Source organism: Phyllobates terribilis, unplaced genomic scaffold, assembly GCF_046119375.1.
Source record: "Phyllobates terribilis strain yellow unplaced genomic scaffold, ASM4611937v1 Scaffold_9__5_contigs__length_417890890, whole genome shotgun sequence".
Classification (NCBI taxonomy): Eukaryota; Metazoa; Chordata; class Amphibia; order Anura; family Dendrobatidae; genus Phyllobates; species Phyllobates terribilis.
The window spans coordinates 132,808,598-132,829,086 of record NW_027362769.1 but is presented as its reverse complement, the minus strand read 5'-3'; the positions used below and the strand labels follow the sequence as shown (position 1 = coordinate 132,829,086).

The 20,489-nt window shown below is 39.0% G+C and overlaps 1 protein-coding gene across 9 annotated transcripts in view; it reads right to left on the bottom strand.

Annotated features, from left to right (window-relative positions):
- The window catches only part of LOC141161754 (sodium channel protein type 2 subunit alpha-like), a 254,893-nt gene that overhangs the window by 106,848 nt on the left and 127,556 nt on the right, over positions 1–20,489 (bottom strand). For all 9 annotated transcript variants that reach the window (XM_073647029.1, XM_073647035.1, XM_073647030.1 and 6 more), the window contains exons 14-17: positions 19,289–19,527; positions 10,914–11,087; positions 9,333–9,692; positions 7,332–7,817 (exon numbers count right to left, since the gene is read on the bottom strand). In XM_073647029.1, coding sequence (XP_073503130.1) covers positions 7,332–7,817; positions 9,333–9,692; positions 10,914–11,087; positions 19,289–19,527 — 1,259 coding nt within the window. The remainder of the gene's footprint in view (positions 1–7,331; positions 7,818–9,332; positions 9,693–10,913; positions 11,088–19,288; positions 19,528–20,489) is intronic.

Here is a 20,489-nt window from a genome sequence, read left to right as displayed (position 1 = left end):
GGTCTGGAATCCTCCTGGTATGCCGGTTGTCCCTACTGGGTATAGAGGACCCTGTAGGCGCGGACCCGGTGTCCGGCTTGTATCCTGGGGTGAGCTTCAGATGCTCCTCTGCCCCCTTAACTCCTCTCTCCTTGCCTCGGCCACACTCGGGGCCCTCCAAACAGCAGCAGACGTGCTGCTTCTTCACTGCTCTAAGTGTCAGCACACTCTCTGACTCCCTAACTCCACCCTCCAGTATATATATCCCTAACAGGGCTCCCTCTGGTGGTATGAGGTGGAAGGGTGGAGGTGTCTGTTATGTAAAAGGGCCTCTTGTGGAGAAGTCCGTTCATGCACCCTTTTGGGTCCTGTGGTACCTGTGGTAGCAGGGTGCCACAAAGGCATCCCTTTCCTGGATAGTTGGACACCTCCAAACTTTAACGTGTAATTTATAGAGTTAACCAATAAGATTTGTAGAACCCTAGTACAGTGGACACATTGGTAGTTCGTTAATGCTGGACCAAAGCCTTGCAAACCTCATCACAGCTGCCGTCATTCCTGGCACTTCTGACAAGTAGGCTCAGTGTGACGACTTGCGTGCATCATGCTGAAATGATGACCCGTTACCAAGTCTGCAAATCAGAAAAGAGGCTCAGGATGCCGGTAAGTAGGAGGAGATTTTCAGGGCTCTGGTCTTGTGGTCATGAACCAGAAATATGGCAGGTGGTTCTGGGTCCTGACAATCCTTTTTCTTAACTCTAGTAATTTATTACCGGCTTTGTGCCACTTTTTGGAACACTATTGATGAATGTCATACTTGAGCTAAAATCTGTGACTGTTAACTGATAGTCTGAGGCACTTCTCCTGCTCCAACAAAGCAGTGGGAGCTACACGCGATACTCAGACTGAGACCATGATTAAGACTTAAACGTCGAAACGCGTTGGTCCTGATCCTTGTTGTGCACCATATGGACAATTGGTGTGGAGCAATGTTTTAATGGGCACAATAAAAGCTATGTTTTATTTCAAGAAACTAGCCTGATACGTTGGATCATCCTTTCTTTTTTTCTAATGTGTTACACAAGTTACATTTTTATATGAGACTGGAGGGACATCAGTCTTAATACATGTACTCTATAGTCTACAGCAGAGTTTCCAAATCCACTCCGCCAGTAAACTCAATGGGCTAAGTTCTAAATATTTATCACAGAAAGGAAAGTTTGAGAACCCTCTTAACTTGATCCGAGGGGTTTCCTGAGGACCAGAATTGAGAAACATTGGCCTGTTTTTTGTACTGATCTCAATCACAGGCATGTCTTATTACAGGATATGTGTTGAAAGGAATGTGTTACAAGAGAATCAAAACACAATTGTTAAAATCTGTCTTTTATGCTATATTTATTTATTTTTTTCAATTTTTCATATCACTAAAAAAGATCTTGAAATTTTCACATTGCCACCTGAGCCTAATATTAGATTCATACATCTGGTTCTGTACTGATGACTGTTCAGCAGACTCATTATCATCACAGACAGGAGTACAATGAAAGTTAACACCTCCATATACAGTAGATAACACAGGATCCCCCACTCACAATAGGAGATGTCACAGCTCACCTCCTCCTCTGTCCCTTTATAATGACCTATGCCCAGTTTAGAACCTGCCCAGAACGACAATAACTCAGAATGAGTCTCTGGCTCCCTAACCTATGTGCATGTGGCTGCTGAAAGGAACAGAAAGTATCAGCCTCATATTAGCCCTAGTAGCCGGTGTGAAAAATTGCAAGATTTCTGATTTTTGGTTAAAATAGATGATGATATGGAAAATTACAAAAATATATATATATTTTTTTAAATAAAATTCATTTAACATAAAAATCTGATTTAAACAGTGGGTCATTTTCTGATGACGCATTCGCATTAAAGACTTTGTTCAGGGAACCAAGCAAACAAAAGTTCTTTACAGATATGAGTGACATTCAGTTATGTCAAAATGAATAGATGTGGGAGAATTCTTCAGGTCAGGGTGGAAAACAACTCTTTGTCATCTGGGAGAACAAAACACTTCACATGGACATGGTGGGTGGTAAAGTTTTAGAAAAAGCCTTGGATTTGCTGTAACAACTATTTGTACTTCGATTTTATTAGGCACAATTTTAAGGAGAAATGTCATGTTCTATTTGCCTATGGGTAAAAAATAAGTTTTAAAGGGAATCTGCATGCTGTAGAGAAGGAGACCCTAATTCCAGTGATGTGTCACTTACTGGGCTGCTCGCTGTAGTTTTGATAAAAATCACAGTTTTATCAGGAGATTATCACTAGAGGGCTGGTAAACCTGTTGCCATGTAGTCCTACATATTCAGGTGATCTGCATAACCCTACCGCCTCCACTGATTGGTAGCCTTTTGCCTATGCACAGTGTACACAGATAGCTGTCAATCAGTGGTGTGGGCGGGATTATACAGAGCTCAGCATTCAGAGAACTGGCAGATCTGAAGCAGATAAAACCCCTGCATAACCCCGCCCACACTGTGCATAAACAGCGAGCTGCCAATCAGTGGTGGGGGGCGTGGTTGGACTACCTTACTAGTCCTCTAGTGATAATCTCCTGCTGATAAAACAGTAATTTTATAAAAACTACACCAATCAGCCCAGTAAGTGACACAACGCTGGAATCAGGGTCTCTGTCTCTACCTTAGATGGGGTGGCAAAAACTCAGGGACAGATTCCCTTTAACTCTGTGCAGTAGTAGTTTAAAACTCCTGCCATTAAAGGACCGAATTATTAGATTACATAATATTTGTTCTGAGAAAGAAAGCAAAAACCAAAATAAAGAATATTTGATTATCATAAAAGTCAAATTACTATATTGTATGTAGGCATGAATATAGCTAAGTTAGCCACCTGCGAACTTATTCAGAAATGCCCCCTTTTTCTTAGATCCTAAGATTAAATATATGACCCTCATAGACAGCACAAACAGATTGCTTTCCTTCTACAGAGCGCGCAACAAGGAAAACATAAAAAGGACACAAAAGGACACTGCCGCACTCCGGCTCCCCTGTGATCATGTGATCAATCACTTGATAAATGAGGACCCGCTAGCATGTTACGTCTAACAATACCCAGATTTAATACAACTGTGACAATTAAAGACAGTGTCTCCTTCGGAGCTAGCACTGCTGTGGAAATTCTCTGTAAACCAGCGATATATCAATGCCACCATAAAAGACACCTTTACATAACAACACTTTCATTATAGCACATCTCCACACAAAACTCTTATCACGCGAGCGCTATGAGCAGCATTTCATCCTCTATTATGGCGGTATAGATGTTCTCCGTCTTTTACTTAAGGGCATGTGCAGACGAGCGTATTTAACACGGGCGTTCACAAAACGTCAGATCGCACTCGTGTCCATGTTATTCTATGGGGCCGTGCACACAACAGATCTTTTCGGAAATTCCGAAGAAGTCTGTATACTTTGAAACACGTCGATAATAAAACCGTTTCTTGTATCGTGGATCCTTTTATCATTTGTACAGCAAAATTTTCTCCTTCATTCAATTTTTTTCCTTGGACACAGTCGATCCAAGGAAAATATCACTGCTTGCCCAAGCCTGATCTGATATCCGAATCGCGCTCGGCTATGCAAGTCAATGAGTGCGTGGGAAATATTGAACTGCACTCAGATGATATGAGTGCAGTCCGATTCCCGTGCATTTACTGAATGGAGAAGAATGGAGAAGAAGGAAAATTTTTCTCCATTTTCTCCTCATCCGAGCGACTTGGATCACACTATGATCAACCTCTGATCAAACTCTGATCAACCTCTGATCAAACTCTGATCAGAGTGTAATTTGCATAATTGATCCAATTTTCTCAGATGACAAAAAATATACACGGTGCGTCCTTAGTCTAAGCGGTAATTTAACCTTTTGCCTCAGCAGCCAATTTGAATTTTTCCCTCTTCCTTTTTCCAAAAACTACAACTTTTTAAGTTTGGTAAAAATTATTTGGAAAGCTGATTCTTCAGGTCAGTATTACAGCGATACCAAACTTGCAGAGATTTTTGGATTTTTGTTCTTTCATTTAATTGGTGAAAATAAATTCAGAAGTTTGTAAAAAAAAAAATATGGAAAACCAAATGGCTTATGTTGGCATTTTCCGGGAGCGATAACGTTTTTATTTTTACGTTGATTGAATGGTTTTAGGGCTTGCGTTTTGTATGGCGAGATGACGGATTTATTAATTCCAATTTGGGTAAATTTATTGCATTTTTTTTAGGGAGGTAACGTAATAAAAAAAATGCAGTTTTAGCATTTTGATTTTTTTTACCACTTTAATTATACGAATTAATAAAATTTTATACTTTGATAGACTGGACTATATATTTATATACAGTATATTGCAATGTATTGTGAAAATCTTGGTCCTCTATAGAAGATTTAGCTTCAAAGAAGTACCAAGACGGCAATTTTCCCACTGGCCACAAGGCCTAATATTAGTTCCAACTTCCCGTTTTTCTATTTCTTGTTTGCATGGAAGTATATATGGTCACTGCGAAGGGAGAGGGAGGAGGAGAGTTGTGACATCACATATTATCAATTGTGGATACTTTGTTATCTACTTTATATAAAGGTGTTAACTGTCACAGCAATCCTGTCTGTGATGATAATGAGACTGCTGAAAAGTCATCTGTCCAGAAAAGGAAGCGTGAGCCTAGTATAAGACCTAGTGACCATTGTATAAATTGCAAGATTTCATTTTTTTTTATAAAGATAATGGTAGTAAAAATTAAAAAAAAAAATCAAAGATTTTTAAAAAACCTGATTAAAACAATGGGATATTTTTGATGACATATTCCCTTTAAAGATTATTCCAGTTTCAACAAATTACATTTTTTCTTTTGGTATAGTGAAAAGCTACACTTTTTTAAGTAAATTTTTTGTGTTATACTCTTACATTTTTCAGGTTTTCTACTTGCTGTCAATCTATAAAACCTCCATGGTTTAGTTCCAGGGACAAAACGTTCTCCTGGTTATGTGATGGTCACACAGCCAGCCCCGGTACAAGGTACAACTCTGATAACTATACAGTTATGATCCATGCAAAGTGTACCATGCTAAACTTTTTCTTCTCTTCTAAAAATTGGCACAAAACAGAACACAGATGGACCCCGTAATAATTAGTGGCATCCCTCTGCTTCCATTTACATGAGTAATGCAACAGATCAGTTTGCACATGAATTCCATTTTTCCTTATCCTCTAAATGGCATACATCAACAGAATATACAAATAGAAATGTGAACCCAGACTAATGTCCATAAATCGGCTCATTCTGATTGGGAATTTGTAACCCCTTGTCTTTTTTTGAACTTCTATGTGCTGATTTATGACCACAGACCACATCAAAGTTGAACTCAACTTTGATGTGGTCAGAAATCAGTTCAGAGGAGCTGAGGAATAGAAAGTTTATATAAAAAAAATTTCAAACTGAAAATAACGAGCCCACTGATAATTCATTCTGCAGCCAACATTGTGCAAGGAAGCAAAAAGCAAGTAAAAGTCAAACAGCATTAGACTTTTAATAAAATCGAATTGTAAAATTATTTTGTAGCATAAAATACATGCATTTAAGTAAATAAAAAGCCAAATTAGTTTATAAAATTTAAGTCACAGAGTAATTCCAGACTATATAAATGCATTGCCCCTGTTCTCCTCTCCATGATATATTTCTCTCTGTGTCTACTTATGTAGGTTTTAGATTAAATTTACAGGGGTTGTCCGGCCTTAGGCTACAAGTCTATAGTCACTCTATATGACTGCAGACTTGTAAATCCTCACATCGTGCACACTGTCAGGATCCTGAGTGCCTACATCGGGAGCAGCGAGCGTGAGACCACAAGGATGTGATTTGCATACATGCAGTCATGAGCCGACTAGATGTGGTCAGCCTCTCTCAATGCCAGTGTATTAAGCGACACAGTCTAGTCAGAATGTGGCCGGAAGTACGCAAATTGCATACTTGTGGTCAAATGACTGCCCGATCTTGGCGTTGGCACGGGAGAATCCTCACATAGAGTGACTGCAGATTTGTAACCTAAGGCCGGAAAACCCCATTAAGTCTGATCTATAAAAGGTCGAAAAATAAAAGTTTAAAGACACTAGGGTCAACACCAACTACACAGGTAAAGGAGGAAGAGAACATGTCCTATCTACTATGGAAACCATCCTCACAACCCGTCAGAACTCTCAGCTATGCCCTCTACACTGGAATCTACTTCCTTCGGATCACATATGTAGTTGGATGCCTGTGGCATTATGCCCTCAATGTGGACTTGTGGAAATAGCCATGGGCGGGCATACCTTTGGTGCAACCTTTGCAGCCGCCCAAAGGTCAACAGGCAAGTGGGCCCACTACCACACCCAAAAGAGGTGGAATTGTGTATTATGAGAAGCTATTAGATTGCTAAAGACCCATATAGTGTTCTTGCTCACGGGTCCTCTTTTGTCTGTGTCCACACCTGATAATACAACAACACAGGTAACATCACTAGTACTACAAGGTCACATGGACAAAAAAACAACCATCTGGAATCAAAAACCACGGGTAATAATATGAACCGCTCAGCACTGCACACAACCTTTTAGGTCAAAATGGTGAACGGTGACGGAATACAAATATGGTAAGAGGTCAACACACAATTACCTCTAACCTCCAGCAAATCATCTATGCATCAATATTCCCAGACCCTACCCCAAAGAACATAAAAAAATCTGCTGGAGCACAGTGGGTATCCCTCAACTGGTCAAGGAGGTGCACCCTGAAAGAACCCAAAAATGATATTTAGGAAGAAGAGGAGGAAGTCATCCCCCAACCTGACCTACAGGAAAACCAACAATACAGTGAATCATTGAAACTCCGCAAGCCTGGATATGACCTTGATCACACTTCAAGACAATAATCCCTAAAGGTCCCCAAAATGATGTTCAGGAAGAAGAGGAGAAGATCATCACCCAGTTGTTTCACCCTTCTTTATTAGTTACTAAATGGATTTTTTTGCATAATCAGCTTTGAAAATTAACTAAAACAGCGTTTTTTTTTATTGCACCGCTGGATTGGTGCTTTAAATGTTAGTCCCCTGCCCCCTGTTTCATGCTCACCTACCACCATCTTCATCGTTTTCGAATGTCACTCCTGAAAGTCTCCTGCGAAAAGTGACCTTCCTGTAGCTCCAGTGCTTCATGGAGTGAGTCGGAGGTCACTTTTAAATACATCTCTATGAGAGCCTCGTTTCGGCTTTCAAACAAACTAACCACCATAAGAAAAAGAAAATGCCAGTCTTACCTCTTTGCTCTCTTCCATATCTGATTCACTGCTAAATTCCTCTGTATTCAGGTTTTCAAAATCTGATTCTCCCACAGCGATAGGTACGGTGACGGTGAGGCTTGGGTTGTGTATAAAGGACATGTAATCACTTTCATCAATGATGTATTTCTCAACACTGCTACCGATTCCACTAGTGGCAGTAGTTCCATTCCCGTCTTTCAAGTAGTCAAAATCTTTGCTGATTTCCACAGTGGTGTGGTTGGATATGCAGCTGTCTTTTTGGTTTTGCATGTCATCTAGGGGTTTGTTTTCCTCTAATTCCTTCTTCTTTTTGACAAATGCATTTTGGATAAACTCGCGTACGCTCTTCTTGACGTAAGCTATCCCATTGTGCATTCTGGCCACAGCAATTTGCAAATTATTCATTTCATTATCATCGTCTGAAGCAGCAAGATTGTCAGAGCTAAACGAGCTCAACAGCAAAGCTAAGAACAGGTTTAACACCTATGGAAGCAATTAAAAGATAAGACAACACATCAGGAATTTGCTAAATTATTGCGAATATAAACTAAATGCTACTTTTTCACTCAGGTGTTGGAATTGGAAAAAATTGCCCTTTTGAATTTGAGGTCCAACAAAAGTCCTGGGTATCCTTCAGTTGGCCCCAGGCACACCTGATAATTTGGACCTCTTATAACAGACTGACATAATCTTAAACCCTATTCACATTATATTTTCTTTGTTTTGCCTGTACAACGGGTAAGCTACTATTGTACAATGCATGCTAAATGTGTCCAAAGAGTGTTATTTTAACGTCCATATATACATTGGCATACTGCAAAAAAAAGTCCAGCAAGAGTATATGTTAAAGAGGACTTTTCACCAAATTTTCATGTTAAGCTGGATAAACGATGTAATAGTGGCTGCAGAGTAGAATAAAACTTTTATTTTTTAATTTCACCTCTTCATTGTGGAGATACTAGTAATCAAAGTATTTGCACCTAATGAGTTAACTTTAGTTAAGTCCAAGTGGGTTTTACAGATAGTTTTCACTTGGGGCGTGTACTTTTTGGGGCGTGTACTTCCTTAGAATTTGGGTGTTATCAGATATCAGCTCATACAAGGGAAAAAAGTGCACGCCCCAAGTGAAAACTATCTGGAACACCAACTTGGACTTAACTAAAGTTAACTCATTAGGAGCCAATACTTTGATTGCTAAGATCTCCGCAATGGAGAGGCAAAATTAAAAAAAAAAAAAGTTTTATTGCACTCTGCAACCGCTATTGCATCTCGTATCCAGCTCAACGTGAAAAATTTGCTGAAAGGTCTTTTAAATGCATATACCATTTTATAGAATCCACCATAAGCATTGGTTGAATTTATGTCACTTTAGACTATCCGGATCCATTAATTGACAGTGACATGCAACATCCATAGACTTTAATGGCATCTGTTTACTGGCTTTATAAAAAAAAGTTCATTAGGCATCTGGTAAATGGATCCCCCCTAAGCCCCATTTCAAATTATGGGAAAGCTCCCGGCGTATGCGTTAAACATGTCTATTGGGTTATATTACCAGACAGACTAATAGATGATTACCTAAGCAGTATGCCACCAAAAATGTATGGAATAGTGTAGTAGTGTTGTAACAAAAATTATCTTTTAAAGGGGTAATCTCAAGTTCATAAATGGGTAAAATTGTATAGTGCTAGAAACTTTGCAATTTACCTCTGCGGACCCAGCGTGGCTGGTTACTTACGTAAGGAGTATGGCATAAGGAGATTCTATGTCAGCCTGTTAACAACACTCGAAAGCTAGCTGGATCACTGGATCCGGCCAGCTTCAGTCCTCTTGTACGTTAAAACCACATGCCACACTAAGACATAGAATTATTTGCCCTCCCATGGCTTGTTTATTGGCAAGTTGACACAGAAATTACCACCTTTCATATGCACAAGCAACCACACCTAAAGCACCCCATACCATTTTCAGGAATGTTTCTCAAATGACATAACTTACCACTAAATTTCCGATGACCATCACCATCATGAACACCGTTAAACACATAGATTGTCCCGCCACCTCCATACAGTCCCACATGGTCTCGATCCATTCTCCACATAGCACTCGGAATACAATCAGGAAGGAGTGGAAGAAGTCATTCATGTGCCAGCGAGGAAGAGTACAAGTATCGGGAGCAATCTTACAGACACATTCCTTGTAGCTTTTACCAAACAGCTGCATACCAACTACGGCAAAGATAAACACTATGATGGCCAACACCAAGGTCAGATTTCCCAAAGCTCCCACTGAGTTACCGATGATCTTGATCAACATGTTGAGTGTTGGCCATGATTTTGCTAATTTGAAGACACGAAGCTGAAGGAGAAAAAGTAAAATATTAATCTTAAGTTTTAAATGCTTTATTACAGCTGCATTGCTTTCATGACACAAGGGATAGCTACAATCAATCACATTGGTCAGGAAATAAAATAGTACGAAAAGGGTTCAGACTGGTATAAAATTAGAAAAATAATTATTAGTGTACTTACACCCCGGCAATCCGCACATCTCCAGCTCTGATACTTAACTTGCCCACACGAGTCTTGGCTTTCAGTCCAATCTTTCCCGTTCAGCCAACCACTAACTGAAAAAGTAAGTGCTTTATCCAGTGATTACAAGCAGAGACCAGTGGGGACTGGGTAAAGGGGGACATTGGTGGTAAGTATTGAGTCCCTCCTTACTTTATACCAGTCTGAGTCCTTGGCAAAAATACAAGTTTTAATCAGCTGGAAAACCTATTTAAAAGGATTGTCTCACATCTCACCTGTCTGCTGAGGCTTGCAATTGGCAGCAGAGGTCAAGTGACTGGAACATGAAGTCATCAGATGAGCCCCGGATGGCATTCTGTTCCAGTTACTTGACCGCTGCAGCCAATCACAGACTTTAGTGGTCAGGTGAATTAAGACCAGGACATCATTGTTTCCTGTCCAGAAGTAGCCTGCACTAGATTCACAGGAATTGATGTGGGTAAGTAGGCGTCATTTTATTGCTTTAAAACCATTGATGTAGCTTCCGAAAAAGTTTTTAGACATCAGAAAACTCCTTTAAAATTAGTTTTACAAACATCAAAAATGCAATATGTCACCCTTCTTACCAGCAGAAGTGTCAGATCCTAGATTTGTATTTTTATGTTGTCACAATGCTCAATTTTGGTCTTGTTGGACTATGTTATTCAATTGGATGTCAGAAATTAGATGTTATATGTGTTTTTAAAATCAACGCCACTCTCCTATAAAACTCTGACTGGTGAAGTACCCCAAGGACATTTTCTCTACAGTCTCTCTAATAACAGCCCTGGAGGATTGCTATGCCTTCAAGGCTATAAGACTTATTTTCTTAGCCACCCTCACTAGTGCCCTTCTTGAACAGTCAATCAATTTGTAGGGATTACTCTCGTAAATGAATAATCATGCCTTAGTCTTTACATTCTTTACAAAGGTCATTCCAGTGTCCTGCAAACATTTATTTCCATCATATCAATAGTAACTGTTTGCTATTTATTCCAAACAATACTTAGCATACATTTGGTAAACTTACCAATCTGAATGATCTGAGAACTGACAACCCTTCCACATTCGAAAGACCAAGTTCCATCAAACTGAGGGACACAATAATACTATCAAATATGTTCCATCCGACTTGGAAATAATAATATGGATCAAGGGCAATCAGCTTAAATACCATTTCAGCCGTAAAAATACCTGTAAAGACCTTAGAAGAAAAAAAATGGAATATTTAATTATCAAAAAAAAAAAAAATTCCATACATGGATCCAAACACGTATAAAACCTAATAAGTAAAAGCTGGATTTTACCATGACTCTACTAAAAAAAATGTGACTGTGTCTTTTGTAGCAAAGTTGGAAAAAAAAGATGGAATAAAAACAGAAAAGAAAAGCAATATCTGCATTTTGTGTGCCGCACTGTGCCAGAACATAATGTTAGCACCATGGTCTCTTCTCAGTTCTAAAAACGGAAAATGCAATGTGAAATTGCATAACGTAAGTAGCACTTTGACATAGATCGATTTAGTATAGTTAGGGTTAGTACAAAAGAATAGATCTTATATTCCGTGTATAGAGTAAGCCTTTGATAGAGTTGTACTGATTTCTAAAAAATCTATGGGACTGACGGAGATAGTAGAGAGATGTTCTCACCTGGTCCCATCGATTTTGAATGGAGTGGTGGTGAGCACATATGATTCTTGCTCTATTCAAAGTGGGACATGTGTCCCATGTTCTCGTGACCGTGGTGGCCACCGAAGAGTGACAGTGTATCAGCCAAACGAATGGACAGACCTTAGTCCCCACGGAGATCATAGGCTTCAGCCTAGTCAGCCTTATGAAAAATACCCCCTTGGACCTCCTATGAAACCCAGCTACACCGGAGCCTTTGGTAGGCACTTGTTTGCCATGAGAACCCAAAAACTCATCGCGGGAGGGTCAATGGATGTAGAAAGCAACACCGCCCCCCCCCATTCCTAACCACTTAAATGCTGCTGTAACGAATGACAGCGGCATCTCAGAGGTTAAACTGTTGTGATCGGCGCAGTTATTCTCAGATACAATAACATAGCTGGAACCAGCATATCATTGAGTGGTCTTAATTACTGAGCCCACTCCAGTGCACACATCCTCTGTAAATATATGGCAGATTTTGCCAAGGGGTTGAAGGCAATATTCACATTGGTAGTAATCTGACATTATTACAATGCAACCTAAATAAAATTAATTTTTTTTGGGTACAGGTCCAATGCAGACTTATGTGTTCCCATGGTTACAAAATACGAACTCATTGTAAAATAAGCTTATAGCCATGTGTTACTCAATGCTAACAGCCGCCTCAATCAGCCGATCACCAGTAGGATTTCACCTTGAAAATGGATTGTTATTGTATATATGACAGCCTATTTTAAAAGGTTGACTCGTGTACTGAAGCTAGCCCATTATCGGATATAAAAAGTGAATTTAAGAGGACATGTGACTTGCTCAAAAAATGAACTTAAATACCTTGTAAACATACCTGAGCTCTCCCTATTCTGCCACTTTTTTCCATTTCGCACTGCTTCACTCCCCTGCAGAGATATTCACATTTGTATTTTCTCGAGCTCTGTATGGGAAATCTCTGCTTTGTAGTCCAACTGGGCATTTTTTTTCAGAGTCTTCTCTGGGGGCATGCGTTTTCACCACTCTCTCAAAGATGCTGCCAATCTCGGCAGCTGATTTAGCAATCTATCAGTTTTAGATGGTGCAGAGTGATTGGCAGCATCTGGGAGGTAATGGCGAAAGCACAGACCCCCAGAGAAGACTGTGAAGAATCTCCCAGTTGGACTACAAGCAGAGATTTCACATAGTGAGCTCCAGAAGAAACAAATCTGAATTCCTCTGCAATGGAGCAATGCAACGTAAAACAAAAAAGAGAGGCAGAATGTAAGGAGCTTGGGATTTTTTACAAGGTATTTCACAAATAGCTTTGAGTAAGTGACAGATTTTCTTTAAAACAGTAAGATAAATGTTTAAAAAATGTATTACAATATATGGGCCACTCTATAAATATTTCTTTGGTTGGGAAATCTAAAAAAGTTCTGCAATTGTAGCACAGGTCACTTAGGTTTTTTGTGATTGTACAAAAATAGAATACATTTTTTTTTTTAATATGTTTCCTCCAAATCTTTGTAAATCATCAAAAAACCCAGTAAAAATCATATTCAGAAAGGTGATAGTCTGAAGAAAAGAAGAATTTCATGCGGTAAATATTGTAGCTGCTAAATTTCGCAGTAAGTGCGTTGATCTGTCATTTGGATATTTTCAGAGGTACCGTACTAAATGACAATCTATTTAATAATTCATCTCTTCAAAGTACACGAAAGAGAGAATAAACAATGAAACTGACAACCTCAGCCAAAGTGTGGTTGCTAATTACTCGGCATACAAAGTGCACTGTGGTTCATTAATTTTTCATGCCTTTGGTATAAAAGGATAAAACATAGCACAAAATCTTTGCTGGCAGATGAGGAAATGAAAACTTTTGGAGAGGATTCTGGATAATCCGGAGACATGATCCAACATTATAGGGGTCGGAGCTCCGCTTTACTTCTTCTGTGTTCCATTAGCCAAACTCATAAATAGCAGAATTTTAGGAGGCCACAGTCACTATTATAGGTATTGATCTCAATTCTATCTCTAAAGATATCAATAAGAGCAGCATACACTTCAATGGATTAAAGGACCTTAACCCTAGAACGCATACCTGGGGCCTCGCAGGCCCGCCCTGTTAATTGTTTTCTATTTTCTGCAAGATTACTTTAGTTAGAATTTTGAAACTCTAGGTATTCCTCAGGTATATAGTTGTTTGTCATTTTTGTTTGAGTTATTCCATGTTATTTGCGCACGGGCCTAAAAGGCCCCAGGTATGGGAAAAAGTAGATTTTTATGGTCATGCGTTCTAGGGTTAACCAAAGCAACCCTTTTTAGAATGTGCCAACGCCCGTGATCAGCGGATCTCTGTGGGCAATGGCGTAACTTCAAGCTCATGGGACCCAATGTAAAAGCTTCAACGGGGCCCCAAATTATTGCAATTCTTTAATAGCATTGTTCTTTTTATACAAGTTCCCTAGGCTACAGGGTCCGGGTGCGAACCCGTGCACCTATTGTAGTTACGCCTCTGTCTATGGTAACCCTTGGCGCACAGGTTATTCAGCCAGCGGAAGCTAAATAAATGGGTGTCTATATAATTCAAAGATTATTTGAACCTGCCAAGTGGGAGCTTCGCATGCAGAGAAGATCTCTGGGCTCATAAATGGGGTCTTGAGTTGGGACTTGTTGTGTCCAGCTACCTGTATAGCAGATAGGGAGTGCGATACTGGATCTCTATTTGTTCATAATGATGCTCTCAAGTGTTCTTATACTCTAAACTCCGAACATGGACTTCTCCTGGAAGTCCATTTTACTGGTCGGAAGTTTGGGAAGGAGAGAGATTTTCCAGCTCCAAAGTTCGGGTCTCCATTGATTTCTATGTGGTTCAGGTTCAAGTTCGGGTACTATTCTGGTACCGAAACCGAACTTTGGACTAAGGTTCGGTTGAACCCGACCAACTCAAACTTCCACGGGTCTGCTCATCCCTATCTGGGATGACATATTTGGCAGCAATGAGCCCATGTGCTATTTACTTGGAGATTAAGCAGCGCTTGTTCTAGGTAAGTAAGTGTTGTCAAGCAGTAGCCAGTGAAGTCCCCCAAATGCAAATTGAGGGGGACATAACGATGGATAGAGCCCTTGGCCATGCCAAAGTTCCATCGAAGCCCCCTCATTTGCATTTGAATTAAAAGTGATTTTTTCAAGCACTCTACCACTGAAGTATATAGAGCTAGCATGATTGTTTTAGGTCCTAAATCCCATATATCACCGTACAGTTTAATATGCATTTTGGGGGTGACAGATTCCCTTTAAACTTGTTGTAACCCAGTGTGCACTATGCAGTATTACATGCAGATATAAAGTATTTTAGAACAATACTTTGTACTGACAATACAAGGATTTGCTGTTTGCTGACATTTCTCTGCGCACAGCATTGAGAGCTGCAGGATCTGCCATATAAGCACTTTGTGCCTTTCTACATGTCATAATTAAAGGTGACCTCTGCCATCCCAATACAGCCACAGAAACAAATAGGGCAATATTCTAGATAACAGAGCTTATCCAGTGCTGCGCATGCAATAGAGAGTAAATCAGTATCATTTCCTGTTATATCTGAACATTTAAAAATAGGCAAATAATTTGCCAAAACAGCAGTAAGAGATGCTTAAAGGGTACGAGCGATTGTGTTTTATTATTGCTCCAATGCACCTAAAACATAAAGCGTACACTAAACCACATCTAAAAAAAAAAATAAGGAAGCTTTAATAATAGTTTTACTTATTTCTAATATTCTATAGCTTGGGTTATTTGGCTCTTGTCCAGAGTTATGTGTTTCCATGTCGCCTGATTCTGCTGTCCTGTATTTCTCTGCTCTGTTAGCCCCTCCGGTCTTTAGGCTAGAAAAATAGGTCAGGTGGAAGTCAGTGACACATGACTTCAGTGTCAGACTACACTTAGGTTTGTTTGTAGTCTGTAACCATGGAAACACAAAGACCAGTATAGTAGATGTACACAAGTAGAATGTTGTAAATCACAACTATTTGCAAAGTTACTTAATTCTTTTTTTTTATTGCACTGGAACAATAAAAATTGCAAAAATACCCAAACCCTTAACTTCAAGTTTTGTTTCTACTGTAATTATATTACTTCTTATATTTTCTTACATGTGAAGGTACTAGAGCCTTGGTGCAAAGGCAACCTTTATACCATATTTAACACGTTTTCAGGGACATTAGGGATGACTATGGAAAAGGAGAAGATCTTCCAAATTCTGGGAGGAGTTGCAAATCTCTCAATCATTGCAGGAGCCTCTGAAGTCAGCACTTCCTGAATGTATCATAAAACTCAGCTCTGTCATCCAATCACACAATTAGCGGGTTGGGTTTGAAAAAGGGGAGTGTTCATGCCTTGAAAACTGTTGATTTTTTCCATAGTACAATTTTTGAAAGTTGGATAGTATGCTTTATGTTATGCCACATTTGCACATAGTGATGTATACAGATCACTCTGTGAGTTCAATTAATGGGTGTAATTCACACTGAATTAAAGGATTGTTCCCATATTGGGCATCGATGGCATATCCACAATAAATGTGGATTCAGAATCTATTTTAAAAATGGTGACCCATCTTTAATGTGGGAGTGGTTCCATCCACCTATATGGGAAGCCAGCATGCATGGCAATTTTTGGAACTTCCACACAAATTTATGGAGACCTGCACAAGCAGAACCATTGCATCACTGAGCGTTCTTAAAACTTGGCTCCATTATTAAACCAGATGCAAGCCCCAGCAGTGAGATACACATATATCTGCTGGAGATGAGTTATACATGTCCCAGATAGAACAACGCCTTTAAGATTTTAGTGCATTTTACATACATCCCAATTAGGTATGAGCAGACCCATGGAACTTCGGGTTCTGGAACCCGACCCAAACTTTATTCCAAAGATCGGTTGGGGTACCAGAACTGTACCCGAACTTGAACCAGAATACGAACCGCATTGAAAACAATGGTTTTGGCTGTAAAATTCTCTCTCACATAGCTCCTTCCCAACTAATAAATGCATCACCCCCAACCACACTGACCAAGACTAGCATATCTCAGCCCTGGCATGTTAGCACATTGAATAGATGTGATCTACAGGCTTCCAATTTCAATGTAAATGAAGCCTTTATTAGATGTGCTTCAAGTGGCTCTGTTCAATAAAAGACGCCTGCACTTCTTCAGGAGTGCCAGCTCAGCAGCGTCCATTCTGCAGAGTCAGAGCTTTCACTGAGTAAACAGTGCACTGAACCTGCCGGTACTGCAGTATTTGCAGCTTTTTAGACCGGTAGATCAATGTATGTTCTCTCATGTTCATTGGCAAATGAAAATGCAGTTTGCCGTTCTCGGCCCTTACTCATTTACTTTGTTGATTATCGATTCATAACCTATCGAGATCCAGCATAAACAAAGTGCGCAGCTCCTTACAGTAACTAAAGTGTAATTTCTTGACAATATACTGTAGCAAAATCGTGTATTTATAAACAAAAACAATAAACAGGATAAAAATTTCCCCTAGATATTTTTTTATTTTTATGGTCTTTGTGAGGACCATGATACAATTTGGCTGAAAACAAGTCTGGGCTTCTGTTTCTCTTGTTTTCAAGGGAAAAAAACAAAAATTCTGTTATCAATTATTGATAACTGAGATGACAATGCTGATTCTGTCCCAGTCTACACAGTAAATCTGAAAAATGAGATGCAAAAAGCCAGAAATTTCATCCAGTCCAGCAGGATTACTGTTTCCCTTCAGTTTTTTTGTGGGCAAATGGAAATCAAATCCCACCGACAATATTTTGTCATTGGGACCAGGATTACCCACAGTTCATGATCTGCATCAAATTACATTTTCAATTCAATTTACTTATTTATAAACAATACGTTTGATTTCAATGAATAACATAATAAATAATAGATATTGTGATGTAATTACCGTCCCGTCGATTGTGATCTTTTTGATCTTGGAAAAAATGCAGCAATAGCAAAGCTTCTAATCATTATCAAGTTATTAGGCACATCAGAGACATGTACCAAGCTGTAAAAAATAGGACTTATCCTCTGCATCCCCCCCCTCCCATGGTGCCTATATTTGGGATAAGAAGAATCGCAAATTGTGGTAATTTAACCCCTTGATTTCCTGGTAACCCAATCGAAGACAGGGGAACTGTGATGTCAACTCTTGTGGTCTAAAAAGGAGCAAGGCGTTCAGAACTTTAAAGCTATGTTCCCATGATGATTTTTTGGTGAGATTTTTACCCTGCATATTTTCGAAAAAATGCAACTAACTTATTTTGCTTAAAGGGTGCAGAAATGGTGCAGAAAATTTGCTAAAACTCACTGAACACTCAGGGTGGGAACATAGACTAAGTATCGTTTCACTTATCAGTTTCTTTTGCTATATGTGGAAAAATGGTCTGTGTTTTTTTCAGTGTGCTGGATCCATCTTTGGTCTGTATCATTTTTGTCAATCATTATTGCATCTGTTTTGAAACCCCCAAAAATTCTTAGCTTCCTCTACCGATTTACAAGTATATTTTTTACAGAGTCATTGACTGACATTGACGAGTTTGATCCTAGGGATGAGCGGACCCATGAAAGTTGGGGTTCGTCAGGTTTGACCGAACTTAAGTCCAAAGTTCTGTTTGGGTACCAGAACTTTACTCGAACTTCAACCTGAACCCGAACCCCATAAAAATCAATAGGGACCCGACCTTTGGAGCTGGAAAATCTCTCTCTCTCTCTTTCTCTCCCTCTCTCTCTTCCAGGAGAAGTTCATGTTTGGAGTTCAAAACCGGACTTTAGGTGTCCAGTACGAACCCCCGAACTTTACAGTTTGGGTTTGCTCATCTCTATTCGATCCGCAACATGGATCAATGTAGAACATGTCTACTTTTTTGCAAAAAAACAAACAAACAAAACCTGACTTTTCAAAAGGTGCATTCATGGTACTGGGTTTGTTGCCTATCTGCAAAAATATAGGATAGGACATGTGTGAAAAAAAATGTTGTGTGAAACCGGCCTAAGCTTGTGTCATAGTGAAACAGATCACAAGATATTAGGTAAAGGAGTATGCAAAAACATATGTTTAAAATAAATATATAAAACAGTAATATGCTTAAGGGATTTAAAAATGTAATAACATATATAATGAAAATATTGAAAAATCCACCAAGAATTAGAAAAAAACAATATAATTAAAATTTTTCAGAAATGAAAGAAAACAAAATACATAATTGCTAGGTTTCCACACAATGGTAGTAACTTGAAGAATTAATTTACTAGGTTATTTAGCGTGAAATGTGAAGATGTTGTCCACGGAATTAAAAAAAATTGCACTATCTAAAGTCTAATCAACCAAAACATTTCTCTTTCCGTCATTTTTTTTACCCTATTATCGTGCTGAAATACTCAATTTTTTATTACTTTTACTGTTCTTTGAAATAAGAATTCCCTGTCAAATTCCTTGTCTTGTTTCTATGCCAACCTTTCTATTATCAAGATAAAGTTTCACACTTCCAAGCTGGAGATGACATCTTTCTTTTCTCTGGTTGAGTCCTGACCCATAATGAGATTGATTTGATCTCGAGTTCAATTTTAGCCTGAGAATTGAACTTACATAATAGAAGACACCTATGGCACATCTCGGTGGTTTTATTAGACGTCTCTAGGGAACGGAAAATCGCACAAATACTATATTTTATCAAGTAAATATGTTCAGCAACAGAAGAACTTACCAGATTTCCAACATAGAGAACATCATTAAATTCCTTGGTGATGGGATAATGTTCCATGGCCATAAATAATGTGTTTAAAACAATGCAGATGGTAATCGCGAGGTCGACAAATGGGTCCATGACTATTACATTGAGTACATGCTTTATTTTTAGCCAAGTGTCACAGCAGTCCCATATCAAGTATGTGTTGGAAAATTTGTTCCAACATGGTGGACATTTTTGCCTGGATTCTTCCAATTCTGTAGAATACATAAAAGCAGACAAAAAAAGTAAAATTAACTATGGGCCTAGTAAAATAAAGCCTGGCCAATCTGCCCAATAAGAGCACACCAGTATTATCCAAGTATATCTGAAGATTGCTGACAAACTACATTTTTTTTTTCAACTCCCCAAATTAGAACATTTAAAGTTATGACATGTATTATTAAATTGGAGGGTACTATATTCATGGGAAATCCCTTCAAGCAACAGCAACAGGACATTTTTTGATGACGTATTCCTCTTAAAGAGGATCTGTCACTTGTACAAAATAAATTTAGCTAAATAAATTTTAAAAAAATCCCTAAACTCCCCTGATTTTGTATCTTTTTTCCTTTTTGTGCTGCATTGCTCCATTGCAGAGATATTCACGTTTATTGCTTTTGGAGTGCAGTATGTGAAATCTCTGTTTGTAGAGCAAGTGGGCACCCTTTCCTCCTGGATGCTGCCAATCACAGCACTAGCATTCTTAGACACTGATGAGCTTTGAATGGCAGCATCATAGAGGGAGGGGTGAGAGTACACACTCCAAGAAAAAACTGTAGAGAAATGCCAAGCTGCACTACAAAGAGAGATTTCACATATTGTGCTCCAAGAGCAATAATTGTGAATATCTAAGCAAAGGAGCGACGCAGCTCAAAATGGAAAAAAAAGCAGCAGAATCAGGGGATCTCAGGGATTTTTATAAGGTATTTAACTCAATTTTTTTTTAGGAAATGACAGATCCTCTTTAATACTTCATGTATGAGATAATTTTCAATTCATGCATGCCCTTTTTTGTGCTGAATTTTTTCTTTATCCTGATATTTCACAAAGTAAGATTATCTGATTTGCATGAACTTGAGGGCTGTGGTTTCTACTACATGTACTTTGGCTGTTGACCCTACCAGATTGTACTTTCTTTGCGAATAGCACCTACTTGTACACTCCTGGTGCCTTGGTT